Genomic DNA, 25,723 nt, shown 5'->3' on the forward strand with positions numbered 1-25,723 from the left:
TACTGCTAACATTAAAAAAGCCAGTCCAAGTAACCATTACCTACATGATCCAAACGAGTGTTGAGTGATGATCTTTATTAGAGGATTTAAAGCATTGATGTAGATAAATGAATTTATACATAATGAATTAATATAAGTCAACAATTGACAAACGGTCTTATAGTTTTTTTCAATAGTTTTCAGAAACATTCACTCAAGTCATCCTAATAGAAAGCAATCTATTGCTACACGTAAAATAATCTCACTGACAGAACGCTGCGCGAGGTCCTAAATCGCGCCAATCTACACAATTCCGCGTGGATCAGAGAGCGCCGATACGATTAGATTACGCACGTAAACACCGACTATTCGCACACAGATAGCTGTTGTGCTTAGAGCTCAGCACGATAGCAATAGTTTCTTAGAGCACCTATTAGTCAAATAATTACACCAACTTTTAAGTTAGGACGCACTTCTGACTAAAGATGTGTGGTCTTGCTGGCCATTAGTAAAATTTGTGAAAAAATAATTTCAAGCCAAATGATTACTTACCTACATACTTTTGGTTTTAAAACAGTTTAGCTTTACTAGGGGACGTTCAAGAATATTAACATACACATTTATAACCTAGGTCCTAAAGAATTATAAAGAGAAAGTTGTTAATATTGAGGTTTAGATATTAATTTAATAAAAAATTAATATCTAAACAGGGCTATAATTAAATTATATATTAATTATTATATTATAAGGCTAATCCAATGACGTTCTATGGCTAATCTAATTAATATATTGAGGCTAATTTGATTACTTTATTATTATTACATTATTCATGTTTTAATATTGCCTAGGAGGTTTATCAGTACAAAGCTTTAACAGCAGTACCTATATCTGGAAAAAATACTAGCTTTTATCTATAATTCTGCTCTTGAAGTGACATAAAAGTATTGTCAATATTAATTTAAGTAGTAGGGTTTATTAAACTGGATTTCTTTGCATGTAGTGGGTGTTTAGGTATACCAGTAGTAATCATAGAATCACTAAAGAGAAAATTTGAAAGAAATATACCGAGGTAAACATTTTAACTGTTGCATCTCAATAAATTCTTGTTGTTAATATTATGTATGTACGCAGATACATAAGCGAATTTTTCTGGAAACTCTATTAATATCTGTTAAAACCATGGATAAACATAAACTTGTTATGGTACTCTATGCTTTTACAATATTTTGATCCCAGAAAATGTACAAAACAAAATATGTATTTCGAAATTCAAAAGATTTTTTCAAAAAGAGAGGAGGGGATGACTGAAAAACAGCACTTCATAAAACATGAAACTGACCTTCTCCTTTTGGTATTGTTCATTGTTGTTAAAAAAAATGTTTCAATGTGGTAAATTTTACTAAAAGATAAATGACTTTATACCATAGATTGAGAATAGAGAGACCGCTCTCACGCTATTTAATAATAAATCATAAGATTAAGATAAGAGTATTAAGAAAATGAATATTAGAAGAATTATATAATTATAGTGATTTGAAACGAAATATTATAAAAAAAAGTCTGAGGCGTTTTGGAACGGGTGATAATTTTTGACGTTCAATAAGTGATTTTAAATTCTATTTTTAATAAAAATATTTGGATTTGAATAAGGTTCTTAATCTAAGGTATCAGCACTTTTTGTTGTCGAATGTCAACCAACCGTCAACTGTCCGTTGTCATTTTGTCAACCAAAACGATCAAATTTGACTTTTGAATTTGAGGTTAAGCGTCTCTAAATAAGAGCAAGTAGTTTTGTTTGTGGTTTTTTATTTATTTCTTTTTATATTATGTAGTTTGCATTATTAATCGCAATGTATTCTACGAGCTGTGAAAATGATAAGGAAGAACCATCATCAAGCTCTGAAGCGCAGTGTTCTAATAGCGCTTGTACTGAAGCCGGGCCGTCTGGTAAACCGCCAGCTAAACGGCGACTTTCAAACACTGTTATAGAAATATCGGATACGGATAGTGATGATTCTGATGTGTGTGCCGTGAAATCCTACCAAGCTTCTGCAGATGAAGTTAAGAGAATCCGTAAAGGTACTTTAAATAATTTCCTCCTGATGCGATAGAAAGCATCGCAGTTGTAGCGCCAATTTTAAACTTGTAGTCATGATAACAAAGCAATACTGAAAATTGTTGAATAATTTATCAGGGTACAGAAAATTTGGGTATTCCAACATTTTTTAATTGTGAGTAAAGCCAATTTAAATAAATAGATATATTGTATATGGTAAAAATAGTACAGGCAAAATCTTGCCTTGTATAAAATCTTTGGAAAATATAGACATTTTCACCCATAATTAATTGACTTCCAGTTTACTAGTTGATGGAGGTTTGGTCATCTAGAAAGGGTGGATAATATAAGATTGACTGCATAAATTAACTAACTAAATGTGGATGACAGTGTTAGCAAAGGTTCAAATATTGCTTAACTTTCATGATCAAAGCTATGAAAGTAGGGGAAATATAATATCATGACTTTTTCATTGTCTATGCCTACCGCTCTAGAAGATAGGTGATATTTTTATGTATAAATAATCATATTTTGACCTGCCTTGTACCTAGTTTTTACAGTGACTTTAGTTCTAATGTAGTGGTGCATTTTATTTCTTTACTTGTTTGCTGACTGAATAAGTGTTTGTTTAAATAAATAATTGTTGTACTATTATTATATTGTTTTATTTCAGCTGATTATTCATCATCATCATCAACATCAGATTACACCTCTGATTCTAATGATCCATGGGAAGATGATGCTATTGTTATTTATGAAAAAAAGGAAACTATAGTGAGCAAAGCACACCTAAACCCTAGAGCAGAGAGACATGCAAGACCCAGAATTAACCAATCCATTTTGGTAAGTGAATCTGTCACACTGTAATCATCAAATAATAATTGTATGGCACACCCAGAAGGGTTTAACTGGCTAAATTGTCACTTGCAATTTCTACATTACATTACATATTGGTATTTTGATATCTAGATTAGTCTACACATATCTTTTCACACTATAAATAAGGGATTGCTTGTAACAAATTCTAGTAGGCTTCATAAGATACATACGAGCTTTCAGGGTAAACAGTTTCACAATAAAGTCCCAGCCACTGTTCAGGCATTATCTATAAATAAAATTAAATCTTTTATTAAAAAATTGTTGCATATATCGTAAATCCTACTACTCCACAGCTGAATATCTAAATGATCAGACAGCCTGGGACTATGGTTATTTTATAGCAATAACTATGACAGTACAGTATTGTATATTTCATTAAAAAGAGCGCAAAAAAATAATGCTGGCAGAGTTTCTTGCGCCACTTGTTTCTGTAGCGTTACAAATGACGTGAAAAAGAATTCTAGAGGAATCAATTTTGAGAGAATAAATGCCTTTTAAGACAAAAATATAGTTGTTGTTCTAAACTTAATGTTTTCTGTATGCTTGTATTTTTTTTAGTATACTTTTACTTTATATTATACATAATATTGTAGATAAATTTGCAATTTGTTTATTATATTGGGTATTCACATAGCATTTATCTACCATAGATGTTTTTGTTCTTAGGAATGCAAAATATCTTTGAATTTATTATTTTTATTAAATTGCTGGGCCTTTGTGACTATGTAAATTGATGGTACATTGACTTGTTGTTGAATAAAATATTTGAGTTTGTCATGTAATAAGTAATTAAATAACTATTGTAATGCGAACTTACCGCTGGCACATAAACCTTAGAGGTTTTGCGAGTATATCAGTCTTTATTACTACATATATATATTAAGATAATTTTGTTCATTGAATAAATAAATCTAAATGTTTAAACAATATAATATTATGTTTAACTGTATCATGTATATTTATTTATTACATATATATATATATATATATATATATATATATATATATTTTATACAGAATTATATGAGCCGATAACTGTAACATTTATATTGTATTTTATACATTTCATTAATGTATGTGTGAATGAATCTTAGTTTTTTATCAATCAACAACCTTTCCTTTCCACTGTTCAGCCATAAATTTTTTATGTAATTAAAATCAGTTGCCAATTTTATGGTCTGTTGATGTTAATTTTTTTTTTGTTGCTATCATTCTTCACAAGATATGGTAGAAATTAAAGATTGATAAATGTGGCACAATTCTGGTGTTCTGCGGGCAGGTGATTGACAGGCACTATACTCCCGTCATCATTATGTCATTTGTGAAGAGACATTTATTTATAGGCCCATATTTCTGCAGTCAAGCAATAATGTGCAAGCATTATAGCGTTTTGGTTTCAAGGTGACTTAGTGAAATTACAGTGATAATTTTGCACTTAACATATTGCACCTCAAAGTGACTAGCCCAATTGCTTAGAATTTTGGGTTTTTCAAGAATTGTGATTGTATCCTTTAAGTTTGACATACTTTTAGTACACCAGACTTATCTTTTTTTGCTTCGAGCAGTAGTATATGGTGATAAATTAATTATTTTTGAAGATATTTCGAGTTTTCAGCAAAGGTTATGTAGTCTGCCTGTAAGGGGTGCAAAAAAGCATACTAAGGACTAATGCAAACTGTTTGAGTTATGTGAGGAAACATGAAATACAGGGGTATCTCGGGATTGCAATAGTGATTTCAGAAATAGAGTTCTATTAATCACAATATATTACATGTCTCAACCACCATTGCAATCCACTAGTCTCTGAATTACTTCTGACACATCTGAGTATATAGTCTGGCGACTGATTGCAGATTCAGACCACAAAAGAAGAAGTATCCTATCCTTTTGATGACCTTAATTAAAAAAAAAAACAGAAAACGAATTTCTTTTGAAAGAAAAACTGACACATTCACACAAAAAAGCTACTCAAAACAAAATAAGTATATGCTTAATCTTACTACTTAACTTAGTTAAAACAAAAGAAAAAAAGCAATAGGTACTAAATGTGGCAGTGGTCTTCCAAAACTGGAGTCAGTTATAGTTGTGTCCATACGTACATTGACCACAACACTGATTTTCAGTGACCCCATTGTGTTTGGACGTTTGGAGCTGAACTGACATATTTCAAAGCAAAATACAATTAACTGTGGCACTAAAATAAATATTATACAAACATAGATTTACAAAAAATGTTACTAAAAATAAAAAAAATTATAACCAATTATTTTACAGGCTCAAGAACTAATAGGTAGAATATCAACTAGCTGGTCTGAAAAAAGCGATCACAAATGTGATAAGGTAACACTTACATGCAAACCATTCCGTGTCTGTTTGATGCACAACTTGCTGTCAAATCCGGAGATTATAAACAACATTGTAGATGACATGAACACATTAGACTGGACGAGAAAGAAAATGGATCTTTATGAGTTTCATCAGACAACAGATTTAGCGAATTTAACATGGCAGAGATCAATAGGGGGCATTTATGAACTGTTGAAGACCGACATAAAAAGTTGGGTAAGATAATTTTAGATACCTATTCAAATACCTGAGTAATTCTGAATGTGTCATTTCAACATCCACATAAATGAATGTTTAAAGAAAAGTAGCCCATGTAGATACATAATATCTTATATCTTTAAACTAGAAATTCTTGTATATATATTATATATGCAATCTGAATCTCAGAAACGGCTCCAAAGATTTTCATAAAATTAAGTATACAGGGGATTTCGGGGGAGATAAATCGATCTAGCTAGGTTTCAATTAAAAAAAAATTGTTTTATCCGTGTTTTAATGAGATACGGCTACAATAACATTAGAATACAAAGGTAAATTTAGCCGATAGGATATTGGGTAATCTGGAAAGTAGAAGACCCTGGTTCAAATCCAGATGTCCAATTAGTTTTTTTTGCTCAAGTTTTGTACATTCTTAAAATTCCGAGCAATGCTCGGTCGTCTGGATATTTATGTGTACATACCATACATAAACATAGTATACTAGCGTAATAGAAAAACACTCCTCATTATGGCGAGACTAAATTTAAAATATTCATGTGTGCTCGTCTTACATATTTGTTAGTGAAGTATGTAGTGTTTTACTTTTATACAATTATTAAAATATTAGAAACAGCCTTTATTATAAATCTTCGATCAAACATGAGGTACCTGAAATACACAGTTTCAAAGTCAAAGTTCTTTATCTGTCAGAAACATTTACAAGTAAAGTTGTTACAAATTTTAGAGAATATGTTTCGTCTCGACAGACATGCAAATATTTTTGTGGTAATTAGGTATAAAATATTTGGTAATTGTCACTTCTTCTTCCTCTTCTTCCTTCTCTCTCTTTTACAATAACTACATGAATTCATTGACATTATACAGCTCTTGTTGGTAAACTCACAATGCCATTCTCTTTTTATGAACCATTTTAAAGCATTTTGAAGTGAAAACCTCTTTAGCAGCGTTGAGCACAATTCTTGGGATGGGTATAAAAAGTTAAGTTTGCGTCAGGACACGTGACCTGATCGAAAATTCGTAAGACGGTCGTTGAAATTTTAATGTAAAATAATTGTAATAGTTCTGAAGTGTTAAATTTTTTATGTAATATAAATTGTCATTTTTGTGTACCTACGGTAGCGCAAAAAAATAATATTGTATTTCACCACATAAATGCTAGTACTTTTATATTGATAAATAAAGCAATTCGTACGAAATTATTACTAACCATTCCAAATTATTCAAAAATGCACAACATTAATGTTCAATTTTTCACTTCTGCCGGCACTCCCGAAGTGCAAACCGTTATTTTTAAGTTTTAAACAGTTAAAAGTAACACCCATATGCATTATGCAAAAGTGAACCATTTTTGAGTTACGAGTTAATTAGATTTTTTCAATAAAGCCGAAATTTCAATTTGAAAATAGGTATGTATATTTAAAAAAAAATCTTCTGATTTAGAACAACAATAAAACACTGATTATTTATCAATATAAAAACAAGAATTATCCAAAAATTAAAAATGCGAGACAAAAAACGATATTATTTCATATATTTTTCACTTCAAATGCTTGAAAAAACTTTATAAAGTTTGCCTTGCAGGTTATTTTAAAAACATGAACGTTTTCTTAGCTCTTTTTAAAAGAAACTGAAAATAAATATCACATAGGAAATTCGCATTCGAACTAAACTTAAGGTCGCTCTTTAAAAGTTCCATAAAATTAATTAAAAACAATACCGAATATAAATAATACAAAAATTACATATAAAACATTATTCAGAACCAGAATATTCTTGAGCCTAATTAAAAGTTCTTACTCGAAGTGATTATTCCACATCGCATTTACTGCGTTTATAATTCTTGTTTTGAGTTCTTCCGTGGGTCATCTACGGCGACGTCGTAAACTATAGATTTCATGTAAACCCCAGACATAGAAATCAACCGGCGTTAAAGCCAGGCTCCTCGCAGGCCACGCAATGGTTCTCCTGGTCCTATTCAATGATTAGAAAAATGGCTATCGTATCTAGCTATATAGTATGTAATTTTTATAATTAACATCTCCTGTTTATATATTTTTTTATCTCCAACGTCCCTTGAGCACATGGTAGGTACATAGTAGCACATATTTGTGGAGATCACATTTTTGTGATTTATCCAAGGCATTCGACTGCGTCCATCATGAAACCTTACTTAAAATTTTTTACCACTATGGGGTTAGAGATAATAATAATAATAATAATATTGACACACTCTTACACAAATTATCTTGTCCCAAACTAGGCATAGCCTGTACTATGGGTACAAGACAACGATATATTTAATACAATATACTTACTTAAACATACATAAATACATATAAACATCCATGACTCGGAAACAAACATCCATATTCATCATATAAATGATTGCACCTACCGGGATTCGAACCCGGGACCTCTAGCTTAGTAGTCAGGGTCACTAACCATTCGGCTATATCGGTCGTCAGATGTTTCTCTAGATTTAATAAAATCGTGCTTGTGTAATAGAATTCAAAGAGTAGACATTAATCGAAAAAGATCAACTGGCTCTATCATATCAATGGGTGGCCACAGGGCTCAATCTTGGGTCCTTTTTTGTTCCTGGTTTACGTCAATGATTTACCATATCTTATGCAAAATAAATATTATATTATACTGTTTGCTGACGATACATCTTTGTTATTTAAAATAAAACGCCAGCAAAAAAATGTCAGGTTGACGACGACATTGCTGAAGTAGTAAATTGGTTTAATGTTAATAACTTACTTTTAAACGAAATCAAAACAAAATGTATAAGGTTTACACTTCCAAAAATAAAGCACCAAACAACACCTATAAAAATTAATAATGACAAACTTGATGTAGTAGAAACGACAACATTCCTAGGCATTACATTAGACTTTAAGCTACAATGGGGTGCTCATATAAAAAACTTATGTAATCGACTTAGCTCTGCAGTATTTGCGATACAAAAAATTAGGCAGCTGACAGATGTCGAAACGGCTAGACTTGTATATTTCAACTACTTTCATAGTGTCATGTCTTACGGAATTATATTGTGGGGTAGGGCTGCAGATATTGACAACATATTTGTGCTATAAATTAATGCGTTCAAGGGATTCATTGAGAGAAAAGTTTAGTGAAATTAATATTATGACAGTACACTGTCAGTACATATACTAGAACCTATAGGCTCATAAACATATTAGCCAATTTAAAAAGAATAGTGATGTACATAGTGTCAATACTCGAAACAAATATAAACTCGCAATTCCATCTACTAGGCTCCGTAAAATTCCTAAATCTTCTAAAGTGGATTGTGTTATGTTTTATAATAAACCCCCAAATGATATTAAAATATTACCTATTAAAAAATTTAAATGTATCGTAAAAAATAAATTAACATCAGGCCTATTATAATGTGAAATATTATTTGAATGATAAAGATAGTTGGAATTAATGTTTCTAAATTTTGTTAATGAATATTGTTATACTCATTTGAATGCTATTGTAACTTTTGTACTTCATCCTGACTTGCACTAAATAACTTATTAAGTTTTACAGTGAATAAAGATTTTTTTGACTTTGACTTTGATCATTAAGGTTGCCTCAGGAGGATGTTATTATTGTTAATAAGTGCCTCACATAAATTTTTTATGGTCTCCAAATTACAGGTTTCTCAAGTGACAGGCTTAGATCTTAAAAGCGTCTCCGCGTCATGCTCGTTGTATGGTCCAGGAGATCACCTGCTGGTCCATGATGACAGACTTTCAGACAGACGAGTGGCTTTCATACTGTATCTAGCGCCGTGGCAGCAACCAATCAAACATGCATTACTCCAAAACGGTGGGGGTGATACACAAAAAAATGAAAAGGTCAGTTATTTTTAAATAGACTATGAAATAAGTGTTAGGGTGCGTACACATAACGCGTGGTAGCCGCGCGGCACATGTTCCACCCGATTTGGCCTTCATTTGCCGTGCGAGCCAATATGTTGATATTAATTTAGTATACAATAACTACACCAGGACAAAATGTACGTTATACGTTCCTCACTGCAGTACTAATTACAGGCAACATCCATATTTTATTAGGTGTCCACAAGCATTACATCAGATTAATTGACTTGCCTGATTTAGATCTATTCAATATGTTACCAAGAGGGAGATTGACGAAGTGTTGGATGAGTGCGTGTTCTCTTGAGTTCTGAATACCTGTATAACTATAATTTCCATTAATTTTGTCGTGTATTATATCTATATACTTTTATTCTATTTCTTCATGATTTTTTTGTTTTTTTTTGTTCATTATTTGTAACACGTCTCATATTATAATATCTTAAAATTTTAATTTTATAAATATTAATGATAGCATTGTGAAATCCGACATGTTTCGGTATAACAGTAGTGTTTAGACAATTTTGTAACATATTTTGCATGTCAATTGACGAAACATATCGGATTATCAATAATATTATCTTAACATCTTAAGTACAATGTTTCCTGCAAATAAAATTTCATTTCATTCATTTCACGCTTATATAGTTTCTTATATGCGAAAACTGTCAATGGTAAATTTTAACCTGTTTATGTTATGTAAATCTGTTTCTTTTCTTAATAAAAATAAATAAATAAAATAAAATAAAATATGTACGTATGTACCTGAAGACGCAGTGTTGGAAGGCTCCCCACAAGATGGACCGACGATCTGGAATATGTTGGATGAGGGCAGCGCAGGACCGATCTTCGTCGGGGCGTCGGTCGCGCCCAACAGCGCAGATTGATCGACACACATGACAGACTTTTTCATAATAATAATAATAATATATTGACACACTTTTTACACAAATTATCTTGCCCCAAGTTAAGCATATATAGCCTGTGTTATGGGTTACAAGATAATGATATATTTAATACAATATACTTACTTAAACATACATAAATACATTTAAGCATCCATGACTCGGAAACAAACATCCATATTCATCATATAAATGCTTGCACCTACCGGGATTCGAACCCGGGACCTCTAGCTCTAGGTAGGATCGCTAACCACTCGGCTATACAGATCGTCGCAATTTTCAGTTTTCATGATCAAAACAAAATTTAAAAAGCAAGTGAATGACATCTTAAGTAAACAGGATTAATATTTTTGTTATTATAAATCTCATTAACGCTTTTGTTTTAATGTATTTTAACAACTATATACGACTAAGGATTAAAGTTAAGACGACTATAAAAACATTGTACCTACTACTAATTTTGTAAATTATTTAGTTTTAAGACATAAAGTTTGGTTTTTCTTTCTTCTTATTGTATGTACATATATAACTTTAAATATTGTTATAATTTTTTCATTAATTATGTATTAGATACTAGGAACTATAAAATCAACCTGTGGATAACGGTGTGGGCTCTCACTAGAGATTAATTTAATACTGTACTTTGAAAATGTATTGTGGTAACTGTTTGTTATCCCAAAGAAATAAACAATATATAATAAGCTTCGTTTAAAAAATACCGACTTCAAAAACAGAAAAGTATCAAATAACTAAAAATTTAAATTAATATACCTCTTATGCAAACCTTTACCTTTAATATTAATAAAATATTATTATTTATATGTGCTACCTATTGATAGCTTTGAAGTCGTTGCCAAGCCCAAAACAAAATAAAACTTAATATTATAAACAGCTTACTTACTGTATTTATTTAGTTTGTCTGGCGTTATGTGTCTGTCCGCGTGGGTTTTTTTCTAGACGAAGCTATCCCGCTCAAAGTCACGTGTGGCGAGCGTAGGTACCTTTATTACATTTGGCGTGGCACCGACTTCAAAGCTATCAATATGTAGAACATACAAGTAATAGTATTTTATTAATATTAAAGGTAATCGTTTGCATAAGAGGTGTATTAAATTAAATTTTTAGTTATTTGATACTTTTCCGTTTTTGAAGTCGGTTATTTTAAACGTAGTTTATTTTTTATTTTTTACGTTTTAGTGTTAGTTTATAATAATATATAATCAACTTTAATGTAAACTCCAAAGAAAGCCGTACTCAGAAAACAATTATGTCATCCAGGTAGACGAAATTTTTCATATAAATGTTCATAAAACGAAAACTACTGGGCCAAACCATGTAAAATTTTTATCGGACCAAATGGCATCTTTTTCGCATCAAACAAAAGAATTACGCCACAATACATCCACTCCCACTCAACACCTTAGGGAGGAGGGGATGGCTGAAAAACATCGCTGCATGGAAACATAAGTCCATGATTCCATGTCAGGTGAAACTGAGCCTTTTCCTTTTGCCTTTTGTTTCATCGCGTTGCCTAATTATTCATTTTATATTTGTAATGTTTTTGTATGGCAATAAAGAATTTGTTATTATTATTTTAAAGTTTCCACACGTAGTCTTACAATATACGCTTATTATTTATAATTAATAGGCAATTAATAAATATTAATAAAAAAATTCTAAGGGGTAACGCTGCCCCTATAGAATTCACAAAAAGTAATGTTCCCTCGAACTGAGCGCTCTGGCTTATATAGGGCACGACCGTCTACCGTAACAGTGCTACCAATTAACTTACACGAATCAAGTTAACTAAAGATTGAATATAATATGCAATTATAGTTATTTCTAATTATAGTGATAATTATATTCGCCGAATTCCACCTTCGCACGACACGCCACAAGTTAGGACATCATCACCACCATCTGGATGTGTGGCGGTCCTCCACAGTGCGGTTTTCAAGGAGCTTTCTTCCACGTACTACAAAGCTGTGGAATGAGCTTCCTTATGCGGTGTTTCCGCGACGATACGACATGGGTATCTTCAAAAAACTTCTTCCTTAAAGGCCGGCAACGCTTCTGTGATTCCTCTGGTGTTGCAAGAGATTGTGGGTGGCAGTGATCACTTAACACCAGGTGACCCGTACGCGTCATCAAGTAATCGATATTATAAAATTGCTGACGATGGTCTACCAGGAGAGCACCTGGTGCGGCTGGTCTCCGGAGATGGGCGGCGGCCTGGAGCTGTTCTCGATGGACCAGGACGGAGAGCCCGCCACCGTCGAGCACACCGTATACCCCGCTAACAACATGCTGGCCTTCTTCCAAGTGGGCCCGGAGACCTATCATCAGGTAACTCATAGTTATACTTAATGGTGTATTAAAGGCATTTATTTACTCAAAATTGATTCCTTTACAATTCTTTTCGATGTCATTTCTTATATACTATAGTTACTACTACTACCGCTTCGGAAACAATTCAGAATTCTTTTTTTTTTGCGCTCTTTTTAATAAAATATACAATATTGTGGTGAGCTGCCCATAGTACTTAGTATTTTTGTCATCACAACCGATTAGATAAATAAAGTGAATTAAATCAATATTACAACGCCCGTTCATCGTCATAATAGTATATTAAAAAAATTAACAATAAATTGGGTAGTATGATTCAAAGATAATAAGTAAGATTTAAAAGTTTAAATAAATTATTCAACCTTAAGTTAATGGTAAATGAAAGCGAATAACTGATGCTTATGTAATAAACATTAATATTTATTTACTGTCTCATATTCGGTAAGTAGGTCCTTATTACCCCCAAATGGAATTAAACTCTTCGCTCTTTCAAAAAGTTCGCGTACATCTAACCATCATACTGGCAATAGACATCATGCATTCAGCCCAATGACAAAAGAGGTCGCTTCGCTATTCAGCCTTGTCTTCGTATGAGTATAACAGTCATCAATTTTAAATATCGAACGGCGAAGCTCAATTTCGTTATTGAAAAAAATAGTTGAAAAAAGGCGGGAATAGAAAACTTTAAATATTGTTTGAATTACATGCAGCATGTTTCCGGAACCCATATTTTTTGACATAGAAAACCCCCTAAAAAAAAACTCGAAGTACAACTAATTCAGTCAATGACATTTCATTACAATATTATGATAATTCATACATTGAGCGGGCGCGGGATATTGCACTTGTCTTGTATAAACAAATTTGTAATTATTCTAGTGAAACGTATTAAATTAAATTTTGTGATTTATTAAATAATTGACCGAAGAAAAAACTTGCTTATTATCTGATGCCTACTAAAATTAATTCCAAGAGACTCAGCTATTTTATTATACGCTTTATATTAGCTTCACCTGTATGTTTGTATGTTTGTAACTGACTTCTTTGGGCGCGATTTAGACCCACTTTAAACGGCTAGATTTCGTTCAAACTTTGTAGATTTATCGAGGACCTTACACTAATTTGACTAAAAATGAAAAAATAAATAATAGTTAAAAAAAACCTAAAAAGCACGCTTTATATAAAATTCAACTAAAAAATAGAAAATAAATTTAAATTGAAAATAGTGTAAAAAAATATATTTTATTGTAAAAAATAGCGTGGGGTGTAGAAGAATTATTATTTTAATAATATCATAAAAAGCGAGCTTTTTAGTTTTTTATAACTATTATTTATTTTTATTTTATTTGGTAATCTATCCGAGTAATGTGGTGTAAACAGTAACCATAGTTAGTTAGTTTAGCTGGGCTTATTACACACTTGGCTCTTGATTGGGCCATTGTGCGTTTTAAAAATGTTCTCTTACTCCAACCAGCCCAGATCATTCCAGAAGTTTAGCAAGTCTAAGTTTCTGCAGGCATCTGGAAGCGATGCTGGTGATTGGAGTATTTGTGCCCGTTGTTCGGCCACACTGCTGCACTCCTAAAGCACGTGTTCTGGCGTTTCCTCTGCCTCCATGCATCCTGGCTCTCTGTTACACCTATGATAGACAAGTGCTTGTTCAAGGGACAGTGACCGGTGACTACACCTACAATTGTGCGTATATTGCCCCTGTTTTGTCTCATCAGGTTGCGGGCGAACCTCTTTGGGGGTAAACAGTAACCATTTGGCGTTGCATAGGGAATTCGCTTCTTTGTGTGTCTTCTACCAAATTTATCAAGGGGAGTGTTCCGAAAAGCTGTTTAACTTGATTTCTGCCGCCAAATTCCTTCTTCGCAAGATTTTTTTTTAAATAAACGTAGCCTAAGTTACTCCTTACTAAATCAGCTACCTGCCAATAAAAGTCCGGTCAAAATCGGTCCAGCCATTTCAGCGATTAGCGATTTGTTCCACAAACAGACAGACAAAAATAGTAAAAAATGTTATTTTGGTCTATGTACCGTATATATATATTCATATACATGTAGTAAAAAACGGTTATTTCAATTTTTTTTAATGAAAATAAGAGACAACACGAGCTGGACGTTCAGCTGATGGTAATCGATACGCCCTGCCCATTACAATGCAGTACCGCTCAGGATTCTTAAAAAACCCAAAAAATTCTGAGCGGCACTACAACTGCGCTCGTCAGCTTGAGACATAAGATGTTAAGTCTCATTTGCCCAGTAATTTTACTAGCTGCGGCGCCCTTCAGACCAAAACACAGTAATGCTAACACATAACTGCTTCACGGCAGAAATAGGCGCCGTTGTGGTACCCATAGTCTAGCCGGCATCCTGTGCAAAGGAGCCTCCCATTGGTAAATTGCAAACAGACACTACCATTTTATTTATATGTATGAGTGATTGTCGTTAGGTGAGTGAGGTGTTGTCGATGGAGCTACCCCGTCTGTCTATCAACGGCTGGTTCCACGGCCCCGGCGTAAAGTCCGAGCCGCCGATGTCCACGCCGCCCGTCAAACATCGCGCGCACTCTCAAGTCGTGAGTACAAATTCAAGTATTTTTATTCAAAACTAGCTGACCCGACAGACGTTGTCCTGTAAATAATAAATAAAATAATGTTTTTTTTTTATGAATTTGTCAATAATATATCATAACATCAAGAATTACTTCGTAAAATATGCACCCTGCTGTCGTAATGAAATTGTTTCACAGCAGAACTGTCAAACCGTGCGTCAATAAATTCTCTCATAGAAATTATGTATGGACACATCAAAGGAAAAACGAATTTGTTGTTTTTATTTATTAGTTTTTTTATTTAGCAGTATTTTCCTATTTATTCACCTTTTAAACCTTCTCTGGACTTCCACAAATAATTCAAGACCTAAATTTGCCAAATCGGTGGAGCCGTTCTCGAGTTTTAGCGAGACTAACGAATAGCAATTTATTTTTATATATATAGACTAGTTGACCCAGCAAACGTTGTATTGCCATATAAAGTAATAAGAAAATTAATAAGTAATTAAAATTTTTGGGGTATAAAATGACGACCGATTACTTAGGTTATATAGTTATTTTACAATTATCTAGGTTAATCATTTACGGGTATGCATAATAGATGTCATCTGGAAACAGCTGTTATATTTCTAAATGTTGGCCAAGAAGTGCTTAGTATGATTTAGAAAGAAAGATATATAAAATCTAATTAGTTTTTTTTTAAATTATTCTTTCAATCTGATTTCTGAACGACGGGGTACTCATCAGAGGAAAAACAGAATTTTTGTTTATATTTATTTTTTCCGAGAATTTTCATATTTATTCACCTTTTAAACCTTCTCTGGACTTCCACAAATAATTCAAGACCAAAATAAACCAAATCGGTACAGCCGTTCTCGAGTTTTAGCGAGACTAACGAACAGCAATTCATTTATATCACTTATTAAAAGATAGCATGTGACATCACTTATTAAAAGTCAAAAACTACCACCCATTGCAAGACGAATGCCTCAGACCTGAGAAGAACGGGCGTAACAAACTCAGCGGGCTTTTCTGGTGTAGAGCCAAATTCACCCAATCCTAATGGGGGAGAGGATTATTGGCATATCTAAATTAACACAAATTGAATTTGAAAACAAAATTCATGAACGATGCGGTACTCGAACCCGCCACCTCTCGCGTTCCGTGCAAACCGTTGAAGCAACAACCTGAGAGTTGAACAAGATGTACAAGATTTATCAACGATGCGTCACTCGAACGGTTGGCTCAGTGGAAGAAGCGCTCGCACGGAACGCGAGATGTCGCGGGTTCGAGTCCCGCATCGTTAGTAAATTTTGTTTTCGAATTTAATTTGTGTACTCAATTAATCCTAGAAGTGAGGGATTATCACTTTAAACAAATTGTTTACCTATGTCTGAATTTAAATTTCTTTTGAATCAAATATAAAAAAAAGTATTGTTGCTTATTAAGTATATTGATATTATATTTAGCCCTGGTATGTAATGTATCTATTAAATTAACACAATAGGCATGTTTCATATATCAAAATTAAATTGTGATAGTTTGTTATGTAGAGAGTTTTTACCTTAAGAAATACGGATTCAATACTAATTTGTTATAAAACATGAGAATTATTTATAACTAGCTGACCCGGCAAACGTCGTTTTGCCATATAAATTGTATTGATCTTTTGCTTGCTAGTTGATAAGAGATGGCGCTAGTTGTATTCATTTAGTAACAATCACACTTCTTTTATATTTTGTATAATTCACACTATAGTTTTATAAATTATAGCCTATTTGTTATTCTAGTGTGTAAGCTTTATTATTGTAAAGTTTCATCAAAATCTATTCAGTAGATTTTGCGTTAAAGAAGTTCACATTTATAATATTAGTAGGATTTATATGTTGACTGTATGTCACGTGACCGTAAAAGCAGGCGACCATTTTGTGACGTCACTAGCAGAAACAATATATTTTTAGCAACACACCAACGATACGGACTATGAAAGGTCATTTTTTTTTTATATTTATAAAAATCAATAAGTATTGCATTGGACATTTGACGTTTCTTTGTTAACGTTATTATGACGACACGATCATGGTGGCTCCCTTTTTGGCGCGACTATTGATCGTTTAAATTTAAAACAATTTTTTTTGTGTGAAAAAAGTGGAATTTTGAGGAATTATAAATACTAGTTTGCTATCGAATCTTTACGATAATTTAAGAATATATCTTAAAAATTCGAAGAATAGCCTATTTCGTAATATTATAATAATATAATAATATTGACACACTTTTTACACAAATTATCTTGCCCCAATTTAAGCATATATAGCCTGTGCTATGGGTTACAAGACAATGATATATTTAATACAATATACTTACTTAAACACACATAAATACATTTAAACATCCATGACTCGGAAACAAACATCCATATTCATCATATAAATGCTTGCACCTACCGGGATTCGAACCCGGGACCTCTAGCTTAGTAGGTAGGATCGCTAACCACTCGGCTATACAGGTCGCAAATTATATTATTATTAATATTTTTTACATTTTATTATATAAACAGAATCCGATTTAATTGTTGTCATTGCTCGATTAACTAAATAAGCGGTATATTTGTAGGTGGTGCTGCAGCAGTGGGTGTCCAATGCCTACATGTCGGCCAGGTCTCGGTCCCAGGTGCAGGCCCACATCGAGCGAGCCAGCGAGGCCTCGCTCACCGACCTGCTCACCGCGCCGCGTCAGGCCGCGCTCACGGAGGCTCTGAGCAACGGCCAAGGTATGTGGACTACCAGCGGAGCGCTGACAAATTCAAATTCAAATATTTTTATTCAAAATAGGATGTGACATCACTTATTGAAAGTCAAAAAACTACCACCCATTCCAAAATGAATGCCTCAGACCTGAGAAGAATCGGCGCAACAAACTCAGCGGGCTTTTTTTTCATCGAATAAATATGTTTACAAAGTTATATTGTACAATTTAACTTATTATTTAATAGCCTAAGGGCGGTCACTCCATTCCCAATCTGTGGTATCATTAAGAAAGTCGTTTATGGTATAGTAACCTTTACCACACAAACGTTTTTTAACAATTCTTTTGAATAACGTAATACTTTTGTTTTGAACATTTTCTGGGATCTTGTTGTAAAAGCATATCGCCCCACAAAAGACCTACTAACTCGACTTAGCCGAGTAGTAGGCATCATCAGTTTATGTCTGTTCCTGGTGTTAACATAACAGTATCGCAAATTCAAATTCAAAATTGTAGTCAATAGATATGGCAGTACTATCGTCTGCAAAAGGATCCAATGGTTTTGACCTTAACCTTTCCGCATCGGCCGTGCCCGCGGGCACTGGTAATTCAAAAAACAATGAGAGCGGCTGTGCCGCGGGGCACTCTTTTACCTCATCCAGTTTTCACCCTTATTAGGTGTACAAGATGGTTTATTTGCCTACGCAGTTATGAACGAGTGAATTCCCAAACACATTTCGATCCGTTACGATTCAAGGCCACCAATATTCGACGTCATAGCTTTACGGACAAAGCACTTATGTGTTCACTTGTTCCCGGCCGGCGCAGCGAGCGGTCGTTATCAAGACTTTACACGAAGATCGTTCTTTGTGTAGATTTAAGCTTTATTTTATAATTAACATATACTATTCATTACAAAAACATAAAAGGAAATAAATAAAACAAGTAATTAACAATAATAACAATATTTATTTTAAAATATACCTATTTTTACACTTTTTTTCGAATGAAAAGTCTGTGTGAAATAAAAAAGAAAGACAATATGAATAATTTATACATGGTCTTATAGCTTGTTTCAAAAGCTTTCAGTGACAGTCACTCAAATCACCCTAGTTATAAGCATTTTATAACTACACGTAAAATAATACACACGGGGAAAATGCCGCGAAATTGCCGGAAGCTTGCCGATCAATAGTGTACAGCGAGATCCGGAGCGCGCCGATCCGGAAAGGTTAATAGTTTGTGTAAGGTAGTAATGTAGTTTGAGGAAGGTCATTTATATAGATAAGAAAAAGCAGTAGTCCTAGAATACTGCCTTGGGGCACGCCAAATGTTGTTTTCCGGGGGTCTGATAAATTTCATTGTTTTTTTAGTTATCGTATATAGTTTAGTTATTTCTGTTAATTGTTGTCTACCAAACATATTTATCTGGTAGACAACAATTAAATTTAATAAGTTAAGAGCATTGTTTCTTATGCCATATGTTTCCAATTTATTGATCAGTATTTAATGGTCGACATAGTCAAAAGCTCTGGTCATGCCCATAAATATTGCTGTCACTCGTTTTTTCTTTTCTAAGCTAGTCATTACAGTTTCCAAAAAGTTATAAATTGCTTCATTGATAGACTTATTTTTCCTAAAGCCTACTTGCTTCTTAGTCAAAATATTAAATGTTTCACAGTAAGAAGATGTCATGTTATTCCGTATAATTTTTTCAAAAACTTTTGATAAGATTGGTGTCAAGGCGATAGGCCTGTAAAATTGCATATCCAGTTTGTCTTCTTTTTTAAAAATAGGTTTTATTATCGTAAGTTTCATTTTATCTGGGTATATACCATATTCGATACTGATACATAATGTAACTTAATACTGGCGCTATTATGGTAGCGACATATTTTATAACTGTGTTTAGATCATCGTATCCTATATATATATTACTATTTATATTTTTAATGACTCTATTGCACGCAGAATGTCACAGGAGCATGTTGGGTTAAAAAAAAGTGAGTTAGGTTGATGGTGTCTAGTGATGTATTTGGGGTTATCATTATAACCACTATTTTTGCAATCGTTGATAATTTCATCTATAAAGAAATCGTTGAATGCCTGCGCTATTATTTGAGGATCAGTGACAATTTTTGATCCAATTCTAATGGCATCTATGTCTTCTCTAGAGATATTGTTCAAGGTACCGTTTATAACATTCCAAGTGGCTTTTGTTTTATTAGAGGATATTTTTATTATATAGTTATTTTGAGACCTCTGTGTAAGTTTTATAATTGATTTTAATCTGAAGTACACTAACTAACAATTTGTCTAAATATGTGAAGATACTAATTTTTTCAATGCAGAACAGAACGTAAGCGCTTTGCAATTTGTTTACAGACAGAAATTCTACCACAGATCGCACCCTTACTGTTAGTCGTTAAATGTCGTTAAAAGAGTTCCGTTACTTTGTCATGGATTCCATAATCAGAACCCTAACAAACTACCTTTGAAGTATATATCCTTTCCAATTAAAAAGAATCATAGAAATCGGTTGGCGCGATATTCAGTTGAGACTTTTACGGTTCTCGATGCAATTCTGTTTTTTTTTTTAATTGCTTTGTATCTTGACAGTTTTTGTAATGTTTAAATAAATTACTTATTAACTTAAACGGATGACAATATGATATACGAGTATAAATATTCTAATAGATTATATTCAAATGAATATCTCTTTGCCACAGCACCTATACAGTAAAAATACAAGTTTAGATTATTGTACACTATTAAATTTATATAAAATTTTATTATTTTGCTATTTAAGTGTAACTAAGCAAATAGATTCCACTTTTACACTTTTTATTACTCATGCGGGAGAATTAGTATCTTGGCGCTCGCTGTTGCGGTTGAAAAAGAGCCGTTTGCCCATTTTCAAAATTACGTGCGTGCATGGTGTGCGAAAAGTTTACTTGTCGCACGCAAATTATACTTGGCACACGCAAATTTCGAAATATCAAAACTAAATTGAGGTTGACAGTTTAATTTAATAAACATAATTATAATTTAAGTTACAAAAGTTTAAAAACGAATATGGAGTTGGAAATAATACATAAATTCGCGCATTTGTAATACAAATTAGTATGTGCAACTCGTGCGACGTTGCCGATTGTCCACAAATGCGAAATTAAAGAAAGAGCGAAGCGAGTGCGGTCATTCGCTTGAGCTTGAAAGAGACTTGTCACACTTTTACACAATATACTATTTTTAGTCACTTCACCATAAAGATAATAAAATAATTAACTTAAATCCGGCAGACATCGAATGGGAGTTGTGTGGGAACAGACACGAGCGGTATTACATGCGCATCAGCGAGGCGTGGCTAGCAGTCAAAGAGGACGTACCTGCTGGCTCGGAGGGCCACGTGGTCAGAGAGCTGGTCAAGTTGTTGAGCAGCAACACCTTCATCAGAATGCTGGCGGAGTGCACTGACCTCCCGCTCACACAATACTCTAACCTGGAGGTGCAGCGCTGGAAGCGGGGAAACTTTACGGTGAGTGCTACTATGAGTACTATATAGCTATGTATAATGTTTCTATGTAATGGTGATACACATTGCCTACTTTACGAGTGGGAGGCTCCTTTGCGCAGGAAGCCGGCTATATTATGGGTACCACGACGGCGCCTATTTCTGCCGTGAAGCAGTAATGTCTTTAGAATGTTTACATTACATTGTTTCGGTCTGAAAGGCACCGTAGCTAGTGAAATTACTGGGCAAATGAGACTTAACATCTTATGTCTCAAGGTGACGAGCGCAATTTTAGTACCGCTCAGAATTATTGGGTATTTCAAGAATCCTGAGCGGCCTGCATTGTAATGGATAGATCGTATCAATTACCATCAGCTGATCGTACTCTCGTTTCGTCCCTTATTTTCATAACTGCTACTCTGAAAACTGAAAACAGCACCACTGTATTGTTTGCCACTTTGAGTCCTGACCTGCTTTGTGGAACAAAAAAGGTTCCGCTGTCGCAATACTGGGTCAAAATCGCGAGCGATTGCCAACTCTGCGGTTATCTGGAGGGTGAAGCCAAATTGGCTTTGAGAAAAGCTGGGCGTCATAAATAGAGCACGGCAATACTTAAAGGAGGCCCACATTCTAGCGCTCTACAACTGCTCGAATTGTCGGGAATCCAGTGCTCTGTGAACGGCTCGATCACCCGTCGTTGCGTAGAGACATTACTTCATGAGACGTCTTCTACCGCATTTATCACAGGGAGTGTTCTGATTCCTTTGGCCGAATCCCACCTGCACACGATACGCCACAAATTAGGATATCATTCCCACCATCTGGATGTGTGGCGTTCCTCCACAGTGTGGTTTTCAACTAAGTTACTTCCACGTACAACAAAACCGTGGAATGTTTCCTGGATGACACAACTGGGGTACCTTCAAAAGAAGCGCGTTTACCTTCTTTAAAGGCCGACAACTTTCCTGTGATTCTTCTGGTGTTACAAGAGAATGTGGGCGACGGTATTCACTTAACCGGGTGACTCGTATGCTCGTTTGTCCTCCTTTTCCATAATAAAAGATAATGAACATAATATCATTGCCCATTGTTCTATTGAAATTATTAATCTAGAGGTAGATGTTGCTAAATACTTTAAGATACGACTGGCATTTATAAGGACTAAATAATTTGTAGTATTTCAATGCAGTTGTCACTTATAACACACACACATACTCACGCCTTGTTCCCGTCGGGGTAGGCAGAGACAATAGAACGCCACTTGCTTCTATCCTTACAAACTTCACGCGCTTCCTCTACATTCATTACTCTTTTCACACATACTCGCCGATTGCGGGTCCTTCGGACCTTTCCTTTTCTCACAACGTCCCCAATTTGGTCGACGAATGTTTTACGAGGTCTCCCCCGACCGACTTGCCTACACACACTTGCCTTATATATTTGATAAGTCATTCTTTCTTCACTCATTTGCTCCACGTGTCCAAACCATTTCAGCATTCCTTTCGCGGTCCTTGTCACAACATCTTCTTTCAGACCACAGAGCGCTCGCCACGATTCGTTCCGAATGGGGTAATCCCATTCGGAATTCTATCAATCAGTCTCACCCTACACATACTACGCAGTGATCTCATCTCCACTGCGTTAATTCTGCTTTTATGCTTCTTCTGCCATACCGAACTCTCACTTCCGTACATTTAACGTGGCGATAAGCACTCCATTATGGACGCGCCCCTTTTGGCACAGTCTGGCCCTACATAAAGGCATGCAGCGCTCCATTCATACAGTTTCCCGCAGTGACTCACTTATAATAATTATTGATAATTTGTATTCTAGTTGCTGCCTCCACGAGAGCACTACGCCGAAAGCCGTTTGGAAGCAGTCCTTTATCTCGGTGTGCCGAAGCACCCGATCTGTGGCGGCCAGACGATCTATGTGGCTCCGGAGGACCCTGAATGTGACGCATTGGTCACTGTCCCACCAGTCCACAACACCTTGAGCCTCGTGTACTGCGATGTGGGGGCTACATCTTTCACCAAATACCTCAGCAAGCTCACAATGGACGAGATGGAATACTTCTTCATTGTTACATGTTCTTATTGGGAGTGAAGTGGTGTGAATTCTAATGAAATTAGAACTCAACGATTTGTGTGGTGTGAATTGGTTCTTAAAAAATTAATTTAAGTTTTACTTAACCATTCATCTGCTGTGAATAATGTCTCACAACACTGATTTAAAAAATTACTGAGGAATATTATAAAAAATGTAAGGCTACTACAATTTGAAAAAGGGTAAATCAAGAATAGATGACTACTTACAATATTTTTGACATGATAATATTTCATTAATATTAAAAAGTTTTTAAAATAAGCTAAGATATGTACTGTAGTGTTATAAATTAATTGATGTATTTGATAGTTTATAGTGCTTACCACCAGTTTAAAATCTGCTGACAATGGCAGTCGTGACAGTTTCAGCATCAAAAATGTTTTCGCGCGTAATTCAGAATTAATTCATAGTAAAAACAAAGCAAAGTTTGTGTTTTTATGAAACCACAATGCAAGTTAAACATTTTTTCACAAAATAACATATTAATATCACCATATAAAAAAAAATTCATAAATTATGCTTTACATGTTTATAAAATAAAATTATGATGTAATAAAAAAAAACTTTGTTTGGTCTGGGGTATGAACTTACTCCCCTCTCGGTACATTAGCTTAAATCTGGCGCCTTAGACCGCGCGACCAAACTGACTTGAAAGCAGTAGTTGAAATTAATGATACAACTTCACCCCTACTGGGCGATAAAATGTAACTAAAGTTTCACTTTATAAATACTTTTTTGACGTTATATATTATTTTATTGCTGAAATAAAGTAATTTTCTAGATAAGTGGATGTCTAGCGACATAATATGTAGATCAGGAATGCAAAATCTGTCACCACGCCTATTGTTTTGGTGAATCTTTTAATTAATCGATTTAGTAATATCCTAGCTTTTACAGTATAATTATTTTTTGCTTTGTTAAAATACCTAGTTGTATTTTTTTGCATTTAATAAGTTAAATTCTTGTTAGAAGTACCTACTGTGTGGAAATTTAAAATTCTTGAATACATGATTGTATAAGTTCCCACAGTTGTTAAAAAATGTATCGTACAAATTCATTTGTAACAATAAAATATTGAGTGTAAATACAACACTAAAGTAAGTTAATATGTATAAGTAGGACATCTTCGCGATTAACTGGCGTCAAAAGTGGCAAGGGGCAGAGAACACTTCGATTGTTCACACTTCCCGAGAGTTGTATCATAATAATTAAATAAAAAAATATTTTTATTTCAATCTGCCTATTAATTAAATTATAAATTATTTTCTTATATCTAAGTGATATGTTCAATTTATTTTTAATGTAGGTAAGGTGTGTCTATGTTACAGTTTCATTGTGGTTTTTTTTTAATAAAAAGCTACAAAAAATTCACAGAGTTTATGTGCGAATAGTAACTTCATTAACATTTCCTTATTCTATCTAATCCAAAGAGTGACTTGACAACCCAATAATGCATCACCAATTTTGATTTGTATATATATTACATACATATATACGAAGGATGTAATGCCAAGTGTGGCTGACGTTTTACGACTTGTCAATCAAAAGAGGTTAGAGTAAATTATAACTGAATCTATTAATATTAGCTTTCCTTTTCTATCTTGCTGTATCTCCGTTAGAGATGTTCTTCTCTCTCGCTCTCTTAAACAAAGAGATTGACAAACAGTCAATACGCAAGTTTATTGTCAGTGCTACTTAAAAAAGATCGACCGACGCGTTTCGCGCTAAAGCTGCGTTAAAGCTAGTAGGGAAGATGTTCTATTTTATAGTAAGTACTTTTGTAGTACTTAAAACAAATTAAAAATTATACTTTTGCATGCCTTAAAAAAATTGTTCGTATCATTATTGTGGTACGTATACATAATGTGACCATTTATTTTTTTGCCAGAGTGGGACATCTGCGCTTCCAATCCCGCGGCCTGTATTCAATCTCGGCATTTGTGGGACTACGAATTTCCAATCCCGCGGGATCTCGGTATTTGCGGGATCCCGCATATTGAAAATATGAACATTTTAAAACAATGAATTTATCAACTCCACATTTATTTACGTACATATTACTATTAAAATGAGATCAATCAACATACTTATACTGTTTTTTCACAAAAACAACAATAACATAATTCTGAATAAAGAAATAAATAAAACAAAACAAATCGTTTTAAAAAAACACACAAAG

The 25,723-nt window shown here is 33.8% G+C and overlaps 1 protein-coding gene across 1 annotated transcript; it reads left to right on the forward strand.

Annotated features, from left to right (window-relative positions):
• Positions 1 to 1,738: 1,738 nt before the first annotated feature.
• On the forward strand, positions 1,739 to 24,779 carry LOC126978113 (prolyl 3-hydroxylase sudestada1). The gene is made up of 9 exons (XM_050826842.1): positions 1,739 to 2,058; positions 2,709 to 2,878; positions 5,189 to 5,476; positions 9,151 to 9,351; positions 12,468 to 12,623; positions 15,078 to 15,203; positions 17,796 to 17,952; positions 21,227 to 21,462; positions 23,272 to 24,779. Exons 1-9 carry the CDS (start codon positions 1,830 to 1,832, stop codon positions 23,542 to 23,544), a joined length of 1,836 nt encoding a protein of 611 aa, XP_050682799.1. The 5' UTR covers positions 1,739 to 1,829; the 3' UTR covers positions 23,545 to 24,779.
• Positions 24,780 to 25,723: the final 944 nt, after the last annotated feature.

The sequence above is a fragment of the Leptidea sinapis genome, chromosome 47, assembly GCF_905404315.1.
Source record: "Leptidea sinapis chromosome 47, ilLepSina1.1, whole genome shotgun sequence".
NCBI lineage: Eukaryota > Metazoa > Arthropoda > Insecta > Lepidoptera > Pieridae > Leptidea > Leptidea sinapis.